The sequence below is a fragment of the Gasterosteus aculeatus genome, chromosome 5, assembly GCF_964276395.1.
Source record: "Gasterosteus aculeatus chromosome 5, fGasAcu3.hap1.1, whole genome shotgun sequence".
Lineage (NCBI taxonomy): Eukaryota > Metazoa > Chordata > Actinopteri > Perciformes > Gasterosteidae > Gasterosteus > Gasterosteus aculeatus.
This window is the reverse complement of record NC_135692.1, coordinates 7,173,998-7,197,449: the sequence shown is the minus strand read 5'-3', so window position 1 is coordinate 7,197,449 and position 23,452 is coordinate 7,173,998. Positions and strand designations below refer to the sequence as shown.

The 23,452-nt window shown below is 47.3% G+C and overlaps 1 protein-coding gene and 1 long non-coding RNA gene across 2 annotated transcripts; both read left to right on the top strand.

Moving 5' to 3' along the window:
* Window positions 1-444: 444 nt before the first annotated feature.
* LOC144407959 (uncharacterized) lies at window positions 445-10,317 on the top strand. The gene is made up of 2 exons (XR_013467687.1): window positions 445-5,578; window positions 5,655-10,317. It is a non-coding gene; the product is annotated as an uncharacterized LOC144407959 (long non-coding RNA).
* A 3,285-nt stretch (window positions 10,318-13,602) lies between these two features.
* LOC120818877 (uncharacterized) lies at window positions 13,603-22,796 on the top strand. Its single transcript, XM_078103211.1, has one exon. The coding sequence runs from the start codon at window positions 17,911-17,913 to the stop codon at window positions 18,862-18,864; it is 954 nt and encodes a 317-aa protein (XP_077959337.1). The 5' UTR covers window positions 13,603-17,910; the 3' UTR covers window positions 18,865-22,796.
* Window positions 22,797-23,452: the final 656 nt, after the last annotated feature.

Here is a 23,452-nt window from a genome sequence, read left to right as displayed (position 1 = left end):
TACCCTGGCTGTAGAGACTCAAAAAGATGGTTAACGGTTTCTGTTGACGCCACCGATATCTAAGTTTAGGTATAAGAACTGCCTCGATGTGTTGAGAGGAAAAAAGGAGGTTCTTGACAGTCTACTGACCACGTAGCTGTTGTGACCCTTTTTCCCTTGCAAGGAAATAAACGGAGAAAAGACATACTTGACTCAGAGCCTTTGTTTCTTACTTAACGATTGTCTGTGCAAAATCTTCCACCACAATTTGGTGTCAGAAGTGGGATCGTTTGAAGCTCCGTCGGGACTCCGAGGACGTCCGGGAAGGGGCCCCTTCAGGATCCACCAAACGTGATTCTGCCCTATTCCTCATCACACTCAGAGAGAGGGGACCGGCGAACAAAAGAGACCTGATTGGCTTCAACACGATCCGATGAGGAAGATTTTCACACGAATCGGGTAAGAAGTTGATATTCTGATTTTCAAACGGGGCTTCCTGAATTATAACGGGTGGTAACAGATTACAAAGACGGGTATTTAGTACTTTAGGATTTTTTCTCTCTCTTCTTAGAAAATCCAAATTTCGGTTATTTGATTGGGCTTCTAATGATGATAACTTGTCTTTTTATCCGGTTATTTGAAAAATGTGTATAAAATTATAAGAGTAATTGTACAGTATTTCCGGTTCATCAGCATCCAACTTTTTACTGAGGAAGACAGGGAGCAATGTGCGCATTTACGATTGTATTCAGACTAACTATCTGAAAATCGCATAATTGTGACCCTTGACCAAAAGGGGGAAGACAGGGAGCAATTTGCGTATTACGATTGTATTCAGACTAACACTCTGAAAACGCATAATTGTGACCCTTGACCAAAGAGGAAGACAGGGGCAATTGACAATTGTGACCCTTGACCGAAGGGGAAGACAGGAGGGATTTTGAGAGTTCACTGAAATCGCAAAATCTCAGCCCTTGACCTAACAGGAAGACAGGAACAATATCGGGGTTTTCGGACAGAAGTCTGAAAACAGATATTTGCGCCCTTGACCTATATTTATTAACCAATAGTTCTGGTTGGGTTTTAACTCGTATTTTTCCTACGTAAAAGAAAATCAAGACTTATAGTGACGACTATATTTTAAGTAATAAAAAGTATACTTCACCACGCCTGAAAGATGGGTGGTGTACACGGTAAAGGTAAAAAGGAAATGGGTTCTCCGGAGGGACCCATTGTGGATCTGATGAGAAGGAAATATGGAGATCAATCTCTAGAGTTTTTGCCCGAGTGGTCAAAAGATTTTGGGTTCCCTGCAAATGGTTCTTTCAGTAGAATAAAACTGAACATGTTACGAACAGGCTTAGAGGGAAAAGAGAAGGGTATAAAATCTCAGAGGGTGATAAAAGGCAAAGACTTGGAGAACATTGAGAAACAAAGTAAATGGTTAAAATGGTGGGAGGATGAATGTGAATGTAGAGAAAGGAAACAAATGGCTAAAGAATTGACATGCGCAAAAACCACATTGGTTGAAAAACCAGATCCAAATGTTATTGAACAAAATGACCGATGTGCTTCTTCTCCCTTGTATCCGAGTCTCACAGGGGCTGGCGGCCCTCTCCTCAACACATGCCCACCGCCGTACCCTGCTTCATCTACGAACCAGCAACCTTCGTCTGCATGGTCACAAGCTCAAAAAGTTCACTACACCCGGCAGAGGGAGGAAAAGGAAGCGGCAGTGAAAGCAGCACAGGAACGACTCCTCGGCGAAGAGGAGGAAAAGAGACAGGCTGCTCTCCCCACTCGATCTCGCTCTCCAGGAGCAACCGGAGGGGACACTTCTGCCATCAACAAACTGATTGCAGAGCAACCATCTACATCAGATGTTTTTTCCCCCTCCTTCGACCCAGAGGGAGTTCCCCCGGATGCAAAATCTGTGCTCCAAACCCCAATGATTTAAGTACCAGGACACTCAGGTCCCATACTTGTTTTCCGGCCTTGGACTGATACGGACATTAGAGCTGCAATGGCTCATCTCCCGCCGATACAGCACTCAGGAAGACTGTTTGCTGAAGCATTCATGGACTTCTGTAAGCAATTCCTGCCCAACTTTGCTGAAATTCGACGTGTTCTAATGAGTCACGTGGGTCCGACTCACTACCAAAAGCTCAACCAGCTGGTTGCAGGAGACACCAGTGCGGCCGATGTTGAATGGAGTTCAAATCAAAATAAGCCGTACAGAGACGCACTCACGGCTTTGAACGACGGCATAAAGACTTTGTTCCCTGACAAAGTGGATATGACTCCCATCAACAATACCAAGCAGGCAGCGGGTGAGTCCGTCCATGATTACTACCAAAGACTTCTCACAGTGTTTAATCTTAACAGTGGCATTCCACAACCCGCCGCGTTAGGAGACGCTCTGGGGACGTGGGAATCACACCTGAAGAATGCTTTCATGAATGGACTATTGCCCGACATAAAAATGAATGTGCAGCGCTCTGTTGCTGGAATGGAAGACTCGCGACTCGCGGATGTAAAGAAACATGCTGCGCATGCGCAATCCATGGACATAGAGAGAACTGACCACGAGGGGAAAAGGCGCTCACGTCAGATTGAACTCGCCCAACTGACTATGCTCCAAGCTGTCACTCAACTTGCCAGAAACGACCGCCCACGGGATCCCCACCAACGGGGCGGATTCAGGGGGCGTGGTCGGGACATGACGAGGGGACGCTCCTCCTGGAACCAGGAGGGATCACAGCTGTCTCCACCCAATGACTATGATACGTGTTTCCGCTGTGGCGAACAGGGACATTGGCACAGAGAATGTCCACAAAATGCACCTCGTAGAGGATGGGGGCGTGGACTGGCCAGACGAGGAAGGGGTGGCAACGCACATTCCGATTGACGTGAGGCGGAGGGGGAGGAGGCTGCATGTGAGGGGGAGACGGCAACCACGCTGAGGCCTCACATGATAAGGGAAGTAAAACACACACACACCGCAGCCTGCAATGAAGAAACGCTTTCTGCACTAACTCCCTGCACGCACACTCACACTCACACACACACACTGGAGCAACAACAAGCTCTCGTGGACATCACAGAGCAATTGAGAACACAACAAAAGCTTTCACTTAAACACACATATGCAAAGTTTTCAGGAAAATCATTTGAAAATATGCCCACCACTATGGTGCAAATTCAAGGGAAACTTTTATCGTTTTTGGTTGATTCGGGGGCTACACATTCTGTAATACAACAAAAGTATTTTCCAGGTCAGAAACTTAGTGGAAAACAGGTTTTCTCACAAGGAGCTTCAGGGATGACTATTGTAGAGAGATTTACGGCACCTATGACCAGTACACACACTGACTCAACTGACCCTGAACCAGACATCACAGTAAAACATTCCTTTTTGCTGTCCTCTTGCTGTCCCATTAATCTAATGGGCAGAGACCTCATGTGTTCCTTCGGCATTAGCCTCATCTCCACTCCTACAGGGTTGCAAGTGGTGAGATGCAGAGCCATTGACCAGATGGCAAATACAGTTATAAGTGATCCAATGTTTGTGTACCAGTGGTGGCTTCCGGTTGACTCACAATCAGAACTGTCCCACCTGGCAGCATCACGCGTCCAGCCTGAGGCAGAGTGCATGGATGCTTCATATCTCCACTGCACAGCTCATGTGTCACATGGGCCAGATAAGCAATATGATGCATTATTTCTACAGGATCTGAATGATCAAATTGCATGTATGACATTGTTTTGGTCCACACTTAAATGTACTGTGTCCGTTTCTCTCACCCCCTCTCAGCAGCACCTCTTTAATGTGGACTCTTCTTTCCCACACATCTCCTTGTCTAAAGCAGCAACAGACCAATGGAGAGATTTGGGACCCTTTGTCGCAGCGTGCGAGGCATTGACAGATTGGGAGGCTACACCAGATCCACTTGTGATGCGCTCTCCGTCGACAGGCTTCTTTAAACAGCCATTCGCATTTTGCACACCTGCTCTCAGATCTGTTTATGTCATGGATGAAAATAACATATTTTCTGACACACACACTGATACATTTTTGACTAATGTCTCCTCTATTTCTCCTGCCCTCAGTTCTGTCCCAGACACCTTGTGGGCAGCGCATAAATATGACGTGGGACTCATCAAAAAATGTCAACCTGTGGTCATCACTCCTCGATCAGACTTCCGTCCCCACAAACATCAATACCCACTGCGCCAAGAGGCCATTGACGGTATAACACCGGTGTTCAACTCCCTCTTAAAGGCCGGAGTCATTGTTCCATGTCCTGACTCGCCGGTAAGAACACCTATTTTTCCAGTTAAAAAGATCAGAGATGCAGGCAAACCAACTGAGTGGCGCTTCGTGCAGGACCTAAAAGCAGTTAATGCAGCCGTCCACGCACGAGCCCCAAATGTTCCCAACCCTTACACCATTATGGCACAGGTTCCACCTGATGCTCGATGGTTTTCCGTGGTTGACCTCTCAAATGCTTTTTTCAGTGTCCCTGTGGACATTGACAGTCAGTTTTGGTTTGCGTTTAATTTCAATGGCAAGCCTTACACTTTCACACGCTTGTGTCAGGGCTACACAGAATCACCTACGATCTACAACGAGGCACTCAGGGAAAGTTTGGAGAGCCTCACTTTGTCTCCAGGAACAGCTCTTTTGCAGTATGTTGATGACTGTTTAATTGCAGCTCCAACACAAAAGCAGTGTGAACAGGACACACTCAAATTGCTTCAACACTTAGCAGCGGAAGGACACAAGGCCAGCCTATCCAAACTACAGTTTGTTTCACAGAACGTTCATTTCCTAGGCCATAACATTTCCGGTGAAGGGAAGACACTATCACCAAAACGCATCGCCTCAATTGTAACACTTCCAAAACCACAAACCAAGAAACAGATGATGTCATTTTTGGGAATGTGTTCCTACTGTAGGTCATTTATTCCAAATTACTCCCAACTCGAGCAACCTCTGTCCTCATTGATACATGGGAAAAATCTCAGCGCGCATGATAAAATTCAGTGGCTCCCTGCAGCCTCTCAAGCTTTCACGGACATGAAATGCGCGTTACAAGTTCCTCCGACTTTGGGTCTTCCTGATCCTCACAAACCGTTCACACAAACCGTTGACGAACGTTCTGGATGTATGACATCAGTGCTCCTACAATCCCATGGCGATAAACTACGACCGGTAGCTTATTTCTCCGCAAAACTCGATCCCGTAGCAGCAGGCTTACCACAGTGCCTTCGAGCTGTGGCAGCTGCTGAAAAGGCACTTACAGCCTCTCGTGACATTGTAGGCTATGCTACGCTAACATTATTGGTTCCACATTTGGTTTCACTGATTCTTCTCGAACAGAAGTCGTCTCATTTATCTGCAGCGCGTTACCTTCGATATCACACATGTCTCCTAGACATGCCGAATGTTACAGTAAAACGCTGCAATGTCCTCAATCCTGCATCTCTTCTCCCCACTCCGGAGGATGGAGAGGAGCATAATTGTTTGGCTGAGCTGGAAGCTCAGTGCACACCTCGACCAGACCTCGCAGATACACCTCTGCTCAACAGTGACATGGTAATGTATGTTGACGGATCTGCTACACGGGATCCCCTGACTGGTTCTAATCTTGTGGGTTTCTCTGTTGTTTCAGACTCAGCTGTTCTGTGTTCCGGCCCTCTTCCATGTCACCTCTCAGCCCAAGCAGCAGAATTAATCGCGCTAACAGAAGCTTGTAAACTAGCTAAGGATAAAACGACAACCATTCACACTGATTCCAGATACGCTTTTGGCGTGGTTCATGATTTCGGCGCGCTGTGGAGACACAGAAATTTTCTCAAATCGGATGGCAAACCAGTGTTACACCACACTCTGATAGCAGAACTATTGGATGCCATTTTGTCGCCCACAGCTATTGCCGTTTGTAAATGTGCAGCGCACACATCCGGCACAGGCGACATCGCAAAGGGGAATGAGCGAGCAGACTTAGCTGCAAAAGCGGCTGCTAGACGTCCTCTTCCCAAACCATCACGCCCAGTTCCTGCCATGTGTTCTCTTCCCTCCTCTCTTGCAGCCGTGCAGTCCCTCTCTACTTCAGATGAGAGACGTTTTTGGTCCTCCTCAGGCTCCAAATTCATAGACGGCATCTGGTATGGTCCGAATGGTAATCCATGCTTACCTAAACATTTCTTCCCTCACTATGCGAAATTGACTCATGGGTTAGACCATGTGTCAAAAGGGGGAATGTTAAGTATCATTGATGCAACATGGTTCACAAAAGGTTTTGCAGCTTACGCACAAAGGTTCTGCCAAGCATGCATAACATGTGCAACTCACAATGTAGGTCGTTCAGTACAGGTGTCACATCATGCAGCACATCCACCGCCTGCAAGACCATTTGAACATGTAATGATGGATTTTGTGGAACTCTCCCCATCGGAAGGTAAGAAACACTGTCTTGTAATGGTAGACATGTGGTCCAAATGGGTTGAGGTGTTTCCCTCCAGTAAGCAGACAGCCTCCACAGTGGCTAAAGCCTTGATTTCAGAGATCATTCCCCGCTGGGGAATCCCAAGCAAAATTTCTAGCGACAATGGTTCACATTTTGTCAACCAAGCAATCACAGAATTAAGTGCATACCTGGGTATTGACTTAAAAACACACTGCGCATACCACCCAGCTAGTGGAGGAGCGGTAGAGAGAGAGAATGGAACATTGAAAACAAAACTGGCCAAATGTTGCACAGACACAGGCCTACCGTGGACAAAAGCACTGCCCTTGGTTCTGATGTACATGCGGATGAGGAAACGAACACGCAGCAACCTAAGCCCATTTGAAATCCTTTTCGCAGTTCCTCCCCATATAGGTGTGGAAGCTCCAGGAACACCACTCCCTTCCACCACAATGTGCGAGAATGACATGTTAACCTATTGCATTCGACTGTCTTCCACTTTGTCTGATGTAAGAAAACAGGTTGTAGCTGCACTTCCAAGAGAAGCAACGGGTCCACTACACCGACTGCAACCAGGTGACTTCGTGGTGGTGAAGGACTTCAGGAGGAAAAGTTGGAAAGCTAAACGGTGGCAGGGTCCATTCCAGATTCTCCTGGTCACCCAAACAGCGGTCAAAGTAGCTGAAAGAGCAACTTGGGTCCACGCATCCCATTGCAAGAAGGTTCCAGATCCAGTACCAGCACTGGGCTCAGGCGACCCTACCTCCACAAAAAGTGTCAATCAACCGACACCACCGATCCAGTGACCACGGACGGGCAGTTGACCGACAGACACACAGTGCATTGTGATCTGTGTTGACTGTCTACAACGCGGATGCCTCACAAGAAAGAAGGTTGGCAGACTCCACATCCCAACGTGTACCTGCGGACCAACACAAGAAGAAGAACACGGCCAGGACCCCTCCACATAGACACAGTAGTCGTTTGTGCCACGACAGTTTTATTCATATTATTGCTTGCTTCAGTTTCATTATATCTCAGCATCTTTTTGTGATTCCGTAGTCAGCTATCTAAAGAGTGGGTCTCTCTTATCATGGAACGACAGCGTTCATGGAACCCCCTCAGACGACTGGGGGGGACTCGTGTAACCATGTGTTTATTTGCAGGTGTCACTTTATTTGTGTTGATTCCATATTTTGTCCTCCACCAGAAACATTTAGACGACTTACTTGACCGACGCAACAACTCAACTCACTCTAACTCGACCATTCGCAACCGCACCAAGCGAGCACTGACCCGCCTAGACAACCGGTTCGAAAATGGGATGAACCCATTGAACAAATATTCTGCAAATATGTGGTGGCGCTATGCTCAACACGTAGCGACAAAAGAAAATGCTTCCGACTGTTACGTATGTTCTCCGCTACCCATCAGCACTAATCAACCACGGCTAGCCGTAGCCCCCCTGGGGAAGTCTGAAGGATGTTTCTGCGGGCTCTCGGTTAGTGGGTGGTATGTGCCCCCCATAGTCCTGTATATATCCAACGATAGCGACAAAGATTCTTTGTTTATTTATGAGTTATCCCCATGGGAAACAATAGATGATTTGGACTGTGCACAATCTCACGATATCAAACGATACACGGCTAGCCAAACGTCTACATTCGCACTCCAGGCTCAGGAAAGCCGAACACGGTTTCCTCTCTGCTATGCTCGTGATGGGACACATCCAGTGGGGAAAACAGACCCTGCAAGGTGTGACACGATCCTCATTGCAGGAAACCATGCGTTTAATGATTTAAATTGCAATAAAGACCATTTCCCAACTTTCCGAAACGACTGCGCCAAAAACCACAACAGGAGCTTTTGCCAAGCTAAGGGCACTGCAGAAAGGGCCGCAAAAGTGCCCATTCATCTCCAAAAATGGTCGTGTTCTGGCTGGACTTTCACTCCAGTAAATCCACGAGATTGCCCGCCCAATGTTAATTGTTCTGTTTTCCATTTCACTTTCCTCCCTGGGAAGAACGGTACTTATCCAGTGACCGAGGGATGGTGGCTGTGTGGCACCACCCTCCGCGTGTCTCTCCCCCCTCAGTGGAGCGGAATATGTACTCCTGTTCGCGTTACTGATCATACTTTTATTCTCACAGCTACAACAGGGACAAGCAAACGAACAAAACGAATGGCCGCATTGGACACTGGCCTTAACCCGGAAGTCAATTTTGCGCCACACGACTCAATCTGGGGCAGCGATGTGCCTGACGAGTTCAAACACGCCAGTACGTCAGTTAAAGTTTTGTGGGGACTGTTTCCATGGACAGGAGTGGGAAAAAACACGCTACGACTTGAAACCGTTGATTACCGTTTCAAAAGCTTTGTAAACATGACTCTAGCTGGCCTTAAGGGTATTCGCGAGGAAATGACCGCCATGCGTTTAATGATTATGCAGAACCGCATGGTACTAGACCAATTGACCGCTGCCCAAGGAGGTGTTTGTGCTATCGTAGGAGAATATTGCTGTACGTTTATCCCTGAGAATGACAAAGACGAAGGCATAATCCATCAGGCGATACAAAACATGACAAAACTTCGGGAATCTATGACAAGAGATAAATCTCCCTCCCCAGATTGGCTCACACGGGTGTGGTATTCATGGAAAGGAACACTAATACAAGCAGCTACTATCCTCTGTGTTCTCTTCGCATTCGTAATTTGCGGTATCCCATTGATCCGTCATACGATTGCCCAACTCCTGGCGAAACAAATGGCTATGTACAGCCTGGGGTCACCTGATGACTCACCACCAAACTTGTTCCCTAGACGCGACTCTGACAATAACCCCAACAGTGACTCGGACTCCCTTGACGAGCTGAACACTTACGACCTCGACACATACGCATAGTGACATAGTGACACACTGTCTGTGTGCATTCCTGGTGTTCTAAATGTTTTTTGTTTCACAGTAGCTTGCTAAAACAATGAGAAATAACATTCTCACAAAAACAGCTTTTATCCTTGCATTTATTAGTATGTAACGTAAATATGATTGATATAATGACCTTTCCACAATATTCTATATCTGTATTGTGTGAAAGGGGATCAAGTTCTGGTATTGTGATTTAAACATGTTCTCATTTCTTTTTTATTTCAATACTGTACACATGACATCTGGGGTGTAACGCTCAAATCCTGTGAGAAGGTTTCCAGTCTTTATCTTCTCCTAACAGATTTCTTCCTATTTTCCCATTTCGGAGGGTTTTTTTAGGGAGTTTTTGTTCTGTGGCAGGAAAAGTTTTGTGAGCGATGTCCGGATGTTCATGTTTTGTGATATTTGATGTGGTAGATATCAGCTAGTGAATTTTTAGAGTGGTCATTCTAAATTGATTGCATAGTTTGTGATTATTATGTAATCAAAAGAGTGGAATGTAATGGGAAAATGATATGTGACCCTTTTAAATGCTTCATTTGTATAACCAGTTTATTAGTTGCAAGTGCTTAGATCACAAAGGCCCTGACATACGAACTGATGTCTCCCACTTGGATTAGATGTTTCCAGCGGCATAGCTGTAGAGACTGAACAAAGTGTTCGTTATGTCTATGACCACCTTTGTTTAAGCATGTTGGGAGAGCAAGGACACGGTCAAAGAGCTGACGTGTCTCACATGCGCAAGGTGTTCCCAGTACCCTGGCTGTAGAGACTCAACAAGATGGTTAACGGTTTCTGTTGACGCCACCGATATCTAAGTTTAGGTATAAGAACTGCCTCGATGTGTTGAGAGGAAAAAAGGAGGTTCTTGACAGTCTACTGACCACGTAGCTGTTGTGACCCTTTTTCCCTTGCAAGGAAATAAACGGAGAAAAGACATACTTGACTCAGAGCCTTTGTTTCTTACTTAACGATTGTCTGTGCAAAATCTTCCACCACAAACCTCTCCCAGATCATGATATTCCCGAGGGACAGCGGAAAGGTCCGGGGAGGGGGCACGGGGAGTCGGGCGGGGTGACGGACTTGGAGCTGCCTGGAGGCACTGGGCGTGACAGGAGGCGCTCCACTCCAGAATAGTCCCAGAGGACCAGGCAATGTGTGGCTCGTGCTGCACGAACCAGGGGTACCCGAGAATCACTGGGGCCAACGGGGACTGGATGAGGTAGAATTGGCGGGTCTCTACATGGTTACCCGCCACAGTGAGGGAGACTGGGTGGGAGCATTGGGTGATGCGGGCTAGATGACGGTCGTCCAGTGCAAAGGCCTCTAAAGGCTTCTCCAGTGTCCTCAGTGGAATGTTAGCCTGGACAGCGAAACCCAAATCCAGGAAACAGTCATCCGCCCCTGAATCGAGGAGGGCCCCTACCGTAATCCGTTGATCTGCCCAAGCCAGGGTGACGCTAACCCGCCGGTTAGGTGATGCAGGACTACGGGAACACGAAAGGCGGCTCACTAGGATCTCCCGGGGTCCTGGTGAGCCTAATCTTTTGGCCGTGTGGGACAGCCGCTGATGCGATGCCCCTTCTGGCCACAGTAGAGACACAGCCCTCCCCTGAATCGGGCCTCCCGTTCGGCTGGGCTGATGCGCGTGCGTCCCAGCTGCATGGGCTCCTCCTCGGTCGCTGTCTGTGACGTGGAAGGCCGGACGGGACTGGGGGAAGTCGAATGGGCGACCGGGTTCCTCTCCCGTGTGCTGAAGATGTGGGGGATAGGGAGGGGTCCCCGGGGAACTCGCTCCCGCCTTCTCTCATTAAGGCGTCCATCGATGCGGATGGCGAGACTGACGAGGTCGTCGAGGGAGGCGGGCTCCTCCCGTGTAGCTAGCTGGTCCTTCACTGCCTCGCAGAGTCCCCTTCGGAAGGCAACCCGAAGGGCTGGGTCGTTCCACCCGCTTTCTGCAGCGGCCAGTCTAAAATCCACTGAGTAGTCCGCCACCGAGCCGCTGCCTTGTTGGATGCTGGCCAACCGGGCGCCGGGGTCCTTACCCCTTACTGGATGGTGGAACATCTTGCGGAGCTCGGCCACGAACTCCCTGTAGGAGTGACGGAAACTGGCACCCATGGACCAGGAAGCGGCAGCCCACTGGGCGGCCCGGCCGGTAAGCAGGTTCGTCACATATGCGACTCGGGCAGCGTCGGAGGTGTAGCGGCTGGGTTGGTGAGTAAACACCAACTCACACTGCATTATGAAGGTGGCACAAGTCTCGAAGTCACCCCCGAACGGGTGTGGGCTGGAAAGGCAGGGTTCCCAGGGTAACGAGGCAGGTTCCGCAGGGCTACTTGGGAGGGGATCCCCCGGGGGCGGGATCACTGCCCTCACCGGCGGAGGCTGGTTCGGCGGCTGGGTGGTGAGAGCCGCCGTCAATGCCCGTAGCTGTATTAGAATCTCGGCTTGCTGGGCCGCCGACGCCACCTGATGCTGAGTCAGGCTCTCCACCGAAGCTTGAAGGGGCTGGACCTGGACCTGGAGGTTCTGCACGGCAATGGCGGCCGCCTCCAGCTGGTGAGTATGATTGTCCGTCAGCTGAAGCTGTCTATCCAGGGCAGCTTCTAAACTGCCACGGTCTGTGTCGGCTGGGGTCATCATGGTGAGTTCGTACTGTTATGGATTGTCTCTGACCCCAAGTGCACGACACCAGACACAGCTTAGGTTTAGCCGGAAAACGGCGTAGTTTATTTCACAAAATAACCAAATACGAGAAACAAACCAAAAACAAGAACTGCCTCCTTAATTGGCATGGGGGAAAAAAAACAAAAAAAAAGGCAACTCCAAAAACTTCTCTAGTCCGTGGGCGCTCTTAGTCCAATCAAAAAATGAAAACTCACACGATACTCACAGGGAAAACAAAAACTCTGCGTAGGGAATTCCGGAAGGGTTTCCAAGAGGAGCACAGGGGAAGAACAATCAACCCTCTCTGGGGAAACACAGAGCACGAACTCACAGCGAGCCACTGGCAGATCTGCTTCTTAACCTCCCTGTGGGATGAGCTGACGAGCTGCAGCTGTGGCGTTGAGCAGAGCGGCGTCAGGTGTGCGACTCTCTGGCTGGTCGAGCCCTAACACCTGTATACGGAAACTTCCTGACTTTTTACAAATAAACATATTTTTTACCTGGACCAAGTCTCGCTTGCCTGCCTCCTAATTCCAGGATTCCCTCGGTTGTGACATCCTCACAAAATATTTCCGTTATTGTACACAAGTAGTCAGAGGGGTCCTGTATGCACATCATTTTCCCGGAATTTGCTATTTAAATAGCCTGTATTCCGGTTACGTGTTTAATACCGTATATGTCAGCATATACGTTCACTAAAATTCAGTATCGGCTAAGTTGACCGCAGTAGCTCACTGCAGTTCACTTAAAAGACCCATTGTACCTTCAGTCACATGCAAGAATGAAGAAAAAGGGAACACACACTTCTTGTGAAGCAGGTATGTTCCTTTTTATTTCTAAACTAAAAGGAAATTTAAAACTCATATGAGTGCTTTGATTTCATTTGTGTGAATTCCTTTAAAACTATGTACATTTATAAAGAAGAAAAAAAAACATTCTTCCTGTTATGAATTAAAAGCTGCATTTATGGCAATGCAGGTTTTGCATGTCTCATGTCTGATATGACCGATACCTTATGGCGGCTAGTTGTAGCTAAAGGCCGGCGCATGCTTCTGCATCGTTGCGTCGACGCACTCGTTTCAATTCATGGTTCTAAAAGTCTTGCGTGTGTTGCAGAAAAATTCACCTCCAGAACAACAGGTGGAGTAATGTGTTTCTGTCGAATACGATCTAGAGAGTCACGTCTTTGTTTGTGGAAGTCGTTGGTTTGTTTAATTATTTATCATAGACTTTATTGCCCCGTGCATCGACACTGCTGCTTTTCATCGCGGACACACTTGCCCCGTATTTTCCTCCACAACTTTGTGCACCTCTCGACCGGCAAACCGGGGTTTGCGGCGATCTCCCTCCATGAATCCAACCCGCTTCTACAATCCGCCAATGACGGCTTGTATAAGCGGTCATATTTACGCATTTCTTCCGGCAAAAGCTGTTCAATCTGATCCGTTCTCTCGTAAACATTATTTGTTTTAATAATGGCGGTATCGGGCTATGAAAGCGGAAATGTGAGACTCCGTAAAGGATGTAGTTAGCGCACCAATCACAGCCGTGTGCGCTGCGGGAGGCTTGCGTCGCCGGCGTCGAAAGCAACGCAAGCCTAGAAAAATGGGTCGACACACGCAAGGAGGCGTGAAAAGACACGCAAGGGACACGCAAGGGAGTCTTGCATCTGCGTCGCTCTGAATACGCAGAAGCATAATCTAGGCTTAACCAATTTCCTTTGTATTTCAGAATGTAAATACAAAGGAAACAAGTAGAGAAGCAACCTCAGTGATCCTCCTCTTTGTGAGTCTGTGACGTCTGGAACCAACAAACTGCTACAGGTTACATTTAGACATTATATTTTACAGCATCGTGCAACACAAATGTTTGACAGGATGTACGTAAACAAAGAAGACACGTTGGACAAGCGATATCCCTCCAATAGGAGTAACATTTCTTAACTTGTTTCATGAAGCCTAAATTAAATACAAATATCACAACAACCTAACGGTATGTGATTTTTTTTAGGTTTCAAATAGATGAATGTATCAATGAAAATATAAATAAGTAAATTCAATACAAATACAGCAACATCTTTGTAACCGAATAAGATACATTTTTTAGGTGCAAAATAGATGAATAAATGAAACAGATTAGTTGATTTGAGAGGTTCAATTCAATATTAGACTGAAGCTTAAAGGGTTATTTAAAATTGTATTATTTCATTTATTTTCCACAAACATGGGGAGGCCTGCATAGACCAGTGTTTAATTGACCTTAATGAAGGCTTACAACTACACTGTAAAATGTAGTAAGTTGACTTTTCTTGAAAAAGTCAGGACACTGAAATTTTCTAAGTTTCTCATTAATTTTAAGTTGTTAATACTGAAAATAAGTGAGTTTTAACTCATGTAACTGCAGTATAGTTAACTTAAAATGCATAAGTATGTGGACAATAAATAGTATGTGAACTTAAAGATCTGAGTTATATTAAGTAAGCAGTACTAATAAGAAAAGGTTCCATCCATCATCAAACCGCTTATCCTGCACACAGGGTCACGGGGCAGGTGGAGTCCATCCCAGCCAACTTCGGGCGAGAGACGGGGTCCACCCTGGACTGGTCGCCAGCCAATCGCAAGGCTACACAGAGACACACAACCATTCACACATCTACGGGTAATTTAGAGTCACCAATCAAACTGATGCCCAGAGCATGTCTTTGGACTGTGGGAGGAAGCCAGAGAACCCGGAGAGAACCCACGCAGACACGGGGAGAACATGCAGACTCCACACAGAAAGCCCAGTGACAACCTTAAACTCTGTTTGACCTAGTTCACACGCAAACACAGAAGAGTTTTTAGAAACGATCATTTCCGTGATAAAACCTTCGTTTGTGTGTAAATGAAAGGCCAAAGCGCATAAAAATATATGCGTTTTCCCATATGACCCGGTGTCTAAGAAATAATCAGGAAACCGATTGCCTTAAAACTTTCAAGTAAGCTGAACTAGAAACTGTAAGTTTCGGAAACAAAGACAGAACCATTATAATGGAAGACAACATTTATTTCTAAGAAAATTCCTTACACATTTTCTTATTCTAAAACATGATTCAAAAATGAAAAATGACATGTTTTGAAATGTGGACATTTAAGATATCTTGACATTGCAGCAAAAGAAACTGATTCCACAATATGAAAAAAACATGCCTTGCATCATGAAAAAGTAAGACTATGGTTTGAAACAAACGGATAAACAAATGCAATAGTCAACTGGACAACATGAAAAAAACTATTTCCATAGTAAAGAGTAAGGGTGAAGTTCTTGGGTCTAACACAGCATGTCACAGACCATAAAGATCATGAAAACAATCCCTCACTGCATTCGTAGGTTTTTGAGTAATTGTAGTTTGGGTCGAAGTGAGAGAAGCACTATTTGAACAAACCCAAAGATGTTCCTCGGTGTCTGAGGGTAACAGGCACATGGGATGTGGCAGATTTTGACAGTAATTTATCACCAGTGTTCCTTCCAAAATGACGGCAGGAGTTGTGGATTCAAGGTGCAGTGAGTGAAGAGAGGCGGCACCGTCTTGGGCAATCACAGTCAGGATCCTCATGGAGGTGTGCGACATGTCCGGAGAGTCCTAAAAACAATAGCAGCATTTCAATCCGGAGAGACTTGTTGAAATGTGAACCATGCTTTATTATAACAGGCATAATATGATATTGCAAGTTGTTTGGGGCTTGGACTCCATCCTGCCGCAGGATAGACCAGGGGCCGGGATCTCGAGACGAGGCATATCCCCCCCTTTGGGAGTCCAGACACTGGTGGTGGTGGTAGAGCCCAAGTTGCATAAATCTCCTGCTATGCCAGGTTCTGCTGTAGATTGGAGGTGTCAGGGGTGGTGGCGGATCACTTTTGGAGCGTGCTGAAATGACAACTGACCGCAAAAGAGAGGAGAACAGTTAACGTTTGCCTGCACCAATGGATTGGCAATTTTTGCCTAAGGTTCATTTAAACCACAATTGCATGTTAAATTGCATTTCTATGGTGGAACACACAAGTTATATGAGCAAGTATAGCTGCAGCAATTGGAAGATAAGTAACATACCAAAAGATTACTAGAGGAAACATTAGATAATAATTTTGAGTAAAGTCTACTTACAAAGCATGTCTTGAAGAAGTCTGTGTTCTCATCTCCAAGGATGACAGGAAGGCCACGGAGGACTGCTGTTCGCATCCCAGTAACATCTGTACTCTGAAATTATTTTCAAACACACATAATTACTAAGATAGACAGCTATGCATGCGGTGGCATTACTTTGGTCACCCCATGATTATTATTACTTTGCTTGAGAAACTTACTGCCGGAGTGACTTGTTGCAGATATTCCGGCCAACACTTCAATTTACATGTGTTCTGCAAAGCTGCAAAATAAATCAGTCAAACTGTAAATAACCCATGCAGATGCACGTTTACAGCTAACTAGCCTTCAGTTTAATGGAAGATTTTAACATTTGACTCATTTTATCTGCCCCCTGACCAATTGTCTGGAGGAAGATGGAGAGCTTAAAGGTTCCTTCTTGCATTTGGCTAAATGTTGTCATTTCCAGTAAGTATTAAAATAGAAGAGTTTTTATAACGTTACACTTGTCTTTACGCAAAGACTACCGTGACTCCCGTGATGCGGTGTGGTAATTTAATAACGTGCACGCGCTTTAGGCGGCCCCGTTGTTTAACCGTTTTTACGTTAATAACCGCTACTGTCCTGTCGCACATTGAAAAAGTTAATACATGTTTCAGTTAACTAACGTTAACGTCAAATGTAATAGCGCTAAGTGAAACGTGACGTCATATAAGTGCAGTGCAAGTTAACGTTACTAACGTGTTGTTATATTTAACGGTAGCCTACATTTATTCTAGAAGGTTCCACACTGTATCGCCCGAAGTTGGCTGGGATGGGCTCCAGCCCCCCCCGCGACCCTGTGTGCAGGATAAGCGGTTTGACAATGGATGAATGGATGGATGGATGGATGGTTCCACACTGACGGTCAAGCTAACGTTAGCTTAAATGTTAACAGCTAACGTTAGCTTTCAAAATCAAAGAGATAAAGTTAACCCCCAAAAACTAAGGTTAACTAACACGTGAAGAATATGGCAAATGGACGAGTAAGTTTGCTAGGTAGAACGGTGCAAGTAAACGGTAACATTTTATCATGTAAAGTTAGCTAAAGCTTACCTTCTGGACCGAGCAGCGCTTTCTTCCTGCTTCCAGCAGCCGCCTCAAAGGAAATCACGTCTTCGGTGGTAAGTGCGCATGCGTATTAGAGCAGAGTATCTCCGGGTTTTGGGGAAAGTTCTTCGATACTCATCCTTTTAAGTAAACGTTACTTGAAATCCTAAGTTTTATAACTTTCCGGAGCAGAAAGTGTACGTTACTAAGTTTCCTTCCGTATGGTCAACAAATTAAGCAGAAATGAGTTAAGGGCACTCATTTTTTTAAGTAAGGTCAACAATTACATTTTACAGTGTACCAGTGTATTTTTTCTCTAAGTTTGATTGTAAAGAAATGACCAAATAGCAAAAAAGACAAAGCTCTGATGTCATCACCAAGGTTTTGGTTGTCATGGTTGCAACAGAAGGTGATGACATCAGAGGCTTTGATGTGAGAGTCTAGTTATAGGCTTCAATCACTTTCTGATAAGCTCCAGAGACAGACACTGGTTTTTGGCAGAGGTCATATTTTTCCAATTAAGTGTTTTCCAAACAAGGCACTCTCTGCAGCAGGATAAAAAGGACCTGGAGCCAGAAAGGAAGAGGGAACTGAAAGCAGAGTCTACAAAGAAGACTGTTGAGACAAGTCAGCGCTTCAAATCGGACGAGATGGAGGCACAAATTCACCCACTGGAATCAGTCATTTCGTATCTCTACAAGGAAAATGCGGTTCTCTCTGAAAAGGTTGAATGCAGAACTATGGAGGCCATATCCACTGCAGAGCTGGTTCAGAAAGTCCAGCTGATGGAAACGAAAGAAAAGCAGATGATGAATGAGATGAACAAAAAAATTGACAGCCTGGAATCAGTCATTTTGTGTCTCAAGAAGGAAAATGCGGTTCTCTCTGAAAAGGTTGAATGCAGAGCTATGGAGGCCATGTCCACTGCAGACCTGATTCAGAAAGTCCAGCTGATGGAGACGAAACAAAAGCAGATGGAGGACAAGATGAAGGAACAAGAGAAAATGTTAAGGGACTTTGAAGAGAATAATCAGTGCTTGCGCATGAGAACAAACATCAAGAACGACAAGGTGAAGAGCAAGGAGCGAACGTTCGCAGACAGCATTAAAGAGTTGGAAGACGAGCTGGATGAACAGGAGAACATACATGAAGAGGCCATCAAACAACTGACAGCTGAGAAAAAGGAACTGGAGGACCGCTGTCTCCATGAGCAACAGGAACAAAAGTTCACAGACAGCATTAAAGACTTGGAAGACAAATTGGAGAAACAGAAGCAAATGTTCAGAGACTTTGATGAGAAAAATCAGGACTGGCGCATGAGAACAAACATCAAGAACGACAAGATGAAGAGCAAGGAGCGAACGTTCGCAGACAGCATTAAAGAGTTCGAAGGTGAGCTGGATGAACAGGAGAACATGAATGAAGAGGCCATCAAACAACTGACAGCTGAGAAAAAGCAACTGGAGGACCTCTGTCTCCATGAGCATCAAAAGAGAAGATACTTCCGTTTTTTCAGAAGGACGGAAAACAGAGATGAAGAACTACAGAGAATGAAAGTCAAGATGCTGGAGGGGCAGAGAAAGAAGGCAGGAAAACAAGGCTGATTTTTGATCAGCTACATAGTGAAGAAGTCATGAGTTTTCTCCTAGTTGAAAGGTTTGCCCATAATCTATTGACTCATCCAGAGTCCATAGACATATAAAAAAAAGCAGACACCTCCCTCCTCCCCCCTTACCACCTGACCTCTACCCATCTTTCTACCCACGCTACCGCCTAGTGTAGGTGTCTAAATTGTTTTTTTCCTGGTTGCTCAGGTTCACCCACAGCCCATCAACATGTAAAAAAACACACCCCTCCTCCTCCCCCCTCCCTCCCTGCCCTCTCCCTTCCCCGCTACCGCCATTCCACCTCTGCAGCTCATCCAGAATGCAGCAGCTCTACTGGTCTTTAACCTTTCGAAATTCTCCCACACTACTCCACTCCTCCGCTCTCTTCACTGGCTACCGGTGGCTGCCCGCGTCCAGTTCAAAACATTGGTGCTCACGTACCATGCTGTGAATGGATCGGGTCCAGCTTACATCCAGGACATGGTCAAACCCAACATCCCAACCCGCACTCTCCGCTCTGCATCTGCAAAACTGCTTGTTCCTCCCTCACTGAGAGCAAAACACTCAACTACACTCACCTAGGAAGGATTATTAGGAACACCTGTTCAATTTCTCATTAATGCAATTATCTTATGAACCAATTACATGGCAGTTGCTTCAATGATTTTAGGGGTGTGGTCCTGGTCAAGACAATCTCCTGAACTCCAAACTGAATGTCAGAATGGGAAAGAAAGGTGATTTAAGCAATTTTGAGCGTGGCATGGTTGTTGGTGCCAGACGGGCCGGTCTGAGTATTTCACAATCTGCTCAGTTACTGGGATTTTCACACACAACCATTACTATGGTTTACAAAAAATGGTGTGAGAATGGAAAAACCATCCGGCAGTATGCGGCAGTCCTGTGGGCGAAAATGCCTTGTTGATGCTAGAGGTCAGAGGAGAATGGGCCGACTGATTCAAGCTGATAGAAGAGCAACTTTGACTGAAATAACCACTCGTTACAACCGAGGTATGCAGCAAAGCATTTGTGAAGCCACAAATGGATGTTTTCTTGGCACACTTTAGGCCCCTCAGTGCCAATTGGGCATCCTTTACTGTAAATGCCATGGCCTACCTGAGCATTGTTTCTGACGATGTCCATCCCTTTATGGCCACCATGTACTCATCCTCTGATGGCTACTTCCAGCAGGATAATGCACCATGTCACAAAACTGCAGGGGCAACCACCATCAGATAGAACCACCATCCACAGAAGCGGAGAGGGTCATGTTGGTTTATGAGTACAGTAATATTAATATTTAAAATAATGTTGATGATGATGGCTCAAGACTCCCATGAAAAAATGGAAGAGGGAAGGAGTTACCCGGCCCGGAGGAAGCCTGGGGCCCCCATTTGGAGCCAGGCCCAGATGGAGGGCCCGACAGCGAGCGTCTGGTGGCCGGGTTTACCGCGGAGCCCGGCCGGGCACAGCCCGAAGGAGTGACGCGGCAGCCCAACACTCTACTCCCCATGGGCTCACCACCTGTGGAGGAAACCGATGGGGTCGGGTGCGCTGCTACAAGGGTGGCAGTGACAGTGGGGGGTCTAGACGGAACAGACCTGGGCAGCAGATGCTGGCTCTGGGGACGTGGAACGTAACCTCTCTGGGGGGGAAGGAGCCGGAGCTTGTGCGGGAGGTGGAGCGTTATCAGTTGGATCTGGTGGGGCTTACCTCTACGCACAGCCTTGGTTCTGGAACCACACTCCTGGATAGGGGGTGGACTCTATTCTACTCCGGAGTGGCCCATGGTGTGAGGCGCCAGGCGGGTGTGGGGATACTCATAAGTCCCCGGCTGAGTGCTGCTACATTGGAGTTTACCCCGGTGGACAAAAGGGTCGCCTCTCTACGCCTTCGGGTGGTGGGGGGGAAAACTCTGACTGTTGTCTGTGCATATGCACCAAACAGCAGCTCAGAGTATTCGGCCTTTTAGGCGACCCTGAATGGAGTCCTGCATGGGGCTCCAGTAGGGGACTCCATAGTCCTACTGGGAGACTTCAATGCGCACGTGGGCGACGATGGAGATAACTGGAGAGGCGTGATTGGGAGGAATGGCCTCCCTGATCTGAACCCGAACGGGTGTTTGTTACTGGACTTCTGTGCCAGTCACGGATTGTCCATAACAAACACCATGTTCGAACATAAGGATGTTCATAAGTGTACGTGGTACCAGAGCACCCTAGGCCAAAGATCAATGATCGATTTTGTAATCGTATCGTCTGATCTGAGGCCGCATGTTCTGGACACTCGGGTAAAGAGAGGGGCAGAGCTGTCAACTGATCACCATCTGGTTGTGAGCTCGATCAGAGGATGGGGGAAGACTCGGGACAGACCCGGTAAACCCAAGCGTGTAGTGAGGGTGAACTGGGAACATCTGGAGGAGGCCCCGGTCCAAAAGATTTTCAACTCACACCTCCGGCGGAGCTTCTCTCACATTCCTGTGGAGGTAGGGGACATTGAACCAGAGTGGTTCATGTTCAAAACCTCCATTGCTGAAGCCGCGGCGGTGAGTTGTGGCCTCAAGGTCTTAAGTGCATCAAGGGGCAGTAACCCTCGAACCCCGTGGTGGAGACCGGTGGTCAGGGAAGCCGTCCGACTGGAGAAGGAGGCCTTCCGGGTTATGACATCCGGTGGGACTCCAGAGGCAGTTGCAGTGTACCGACAGGCTCGAAGGGCAGCAGCCTCTGCCGTGATGGAGGCAAAGCAGCGAGTATGGGAGGAGTTCGGGGTAACTATGGAGAAGGACTTTCGGTCGGCACCAAAGTGTTTTTGGAAGACCATCCGGCACCTCAGGAGGGGGAAACGGGGAACCATCCAAGCTGTGAACAGTAAGGATGGGACCCTGTTGACCGCGACTGAGGAGGTTATCGGGCGGTGGAAGGAACACTTTGAGGAACTCCTGAACCCAACTACTACGCCCTCGTTGGTAGAGGCGGAGCTGGAGGCGGAGGAGGGATCATCGTCAATTGGCCTGGTGGAGGTCACTGAGGTAGTCAAACAACTCCGCAGTGGCAAAGCCCCGGGGATTAATGAGATCCGTCCAGAGATGCTAAAAGCAATGGGGGTTGGGGGGTTGTCTTGGATGACACGCCTCTTCAACATTGCGTGGAAGTCTGGGACAGTGCCAAAAGAGTGGCAGATCGGGGTGGTGGTACCCCTCTTCAAAAAGGGGGACCAGAGAGTGTGTGCCAATTACAGGGGTATCACACTACTCAGCCTCCCGGGTAAAGTCTACTCTAAGGTGCTGGAAAGGAGGGTTCGGCCGATAGTCGAACCAAGGATTGAAGAGGAACAATGCGGTTTTCGTCCTGGTCGTGGAACAAGGGACCAGCTCTTCATTCTTTCCAGGATCATAGAGGGGGCTTGGGAGTATGCTCATCCAGTCTACATGTGTTTTGTGGACTTGGAGAAGGCGTATGACCGGGTCCCCCGAGAGATACTGTGGGAGGTGCTGCGGGAGTACGGGGTGAGGGGGTCCTTGCTTGGGGCCATCCAATCCTTGTACGCCCAAAGCGAGAGCTGTGTTCGGGTACTCGGCAGTAAGTCGAAGGCGTTTCCGGTGGGGGTTGGCCTTCGCCAGGGCTGTGCCTTGTCACCAATCTTGTTTGTGGTTTTCATGGACAGGATATCGAGGCGTAATCGGGGGGAGCAGGGTCTACAGTTCGGGGGGCTGCGGATCACATCGCTGCTTTTTGCAGATGATGTGGTCCTGATGGCATCTTCCGTCTGTGACCTCCAAGCAGCGGGTGTCAGCAGGGTCACGGCAAGTGTCAAGAGCAGGGTCCAGCAGGAACTACGATCTACGGAGACCTGCTAGGGGAGAAAGCACAAAAAACTCCCGGAAAGAGGCTGAATTAGTCATGTGCATTAATAAAACATGAATTATTGTAGAACGAGAGCGTGAGAGAGGAGCTCGGTGTGTCCTAAGAAGTCCCCCTGCAGTCTAAGCCTATAGCAGCAAAACTAAGGGCTGGTCCGGGCTAACCTGAGCCAGCCCTAACTATAAGCAAAATCAAAGAGGAAAGTTTTAAGTTTTACTTTAAAAGAGCTGACCGAATCTGCCCCCTGGACTGAAAGTGGATCCTGGTTCCACAAAAGAGGAGCTTGATAACTGAAGGCTCTGGCCCCCAGCCTACTTTTTAAAACCATAGGAACAACAAGTAACCCAGCATCTATGGAGCGCAGCTGCCTTGTAGGGCAATAAGCTGTTACAAGCTCTTTAAGATACGACGGTGCCTCACCAGCAAGTGCCTTGTAGGTGAGGAGAAGTACCTTAAAATCTATTCTTGATTTAACAGGGAGCCAGTGCAGAGAAGTTAATACAGGAGTAATATGATCCCTTTTCTTGGTTCTTGTTAATCGTGGTGTCACGAGAGGCACCGCCGCTCTCTCCGGGGTAGTTCAAATAGTGCGAGGACACCAGGTTCAAAATTTAAACAAAGGTTTTAATTTACGTCCTTCAGATTCAACAGAAAACAGTCAAAACAGGGGGTAACTCAGGCTTCGGTCAATCTTCGCCGGTAAAACTTAACTAATGTCTTGACCTTGG

Coding starts and splice junctions, on each gene's coding strand:
- LOC120818877 (XM_078103211.1), top strand. CDS start 17,911: ATGGAGGCACAAATTCACCCACTGGAATCAGTCATTTCGTATCTCTAC.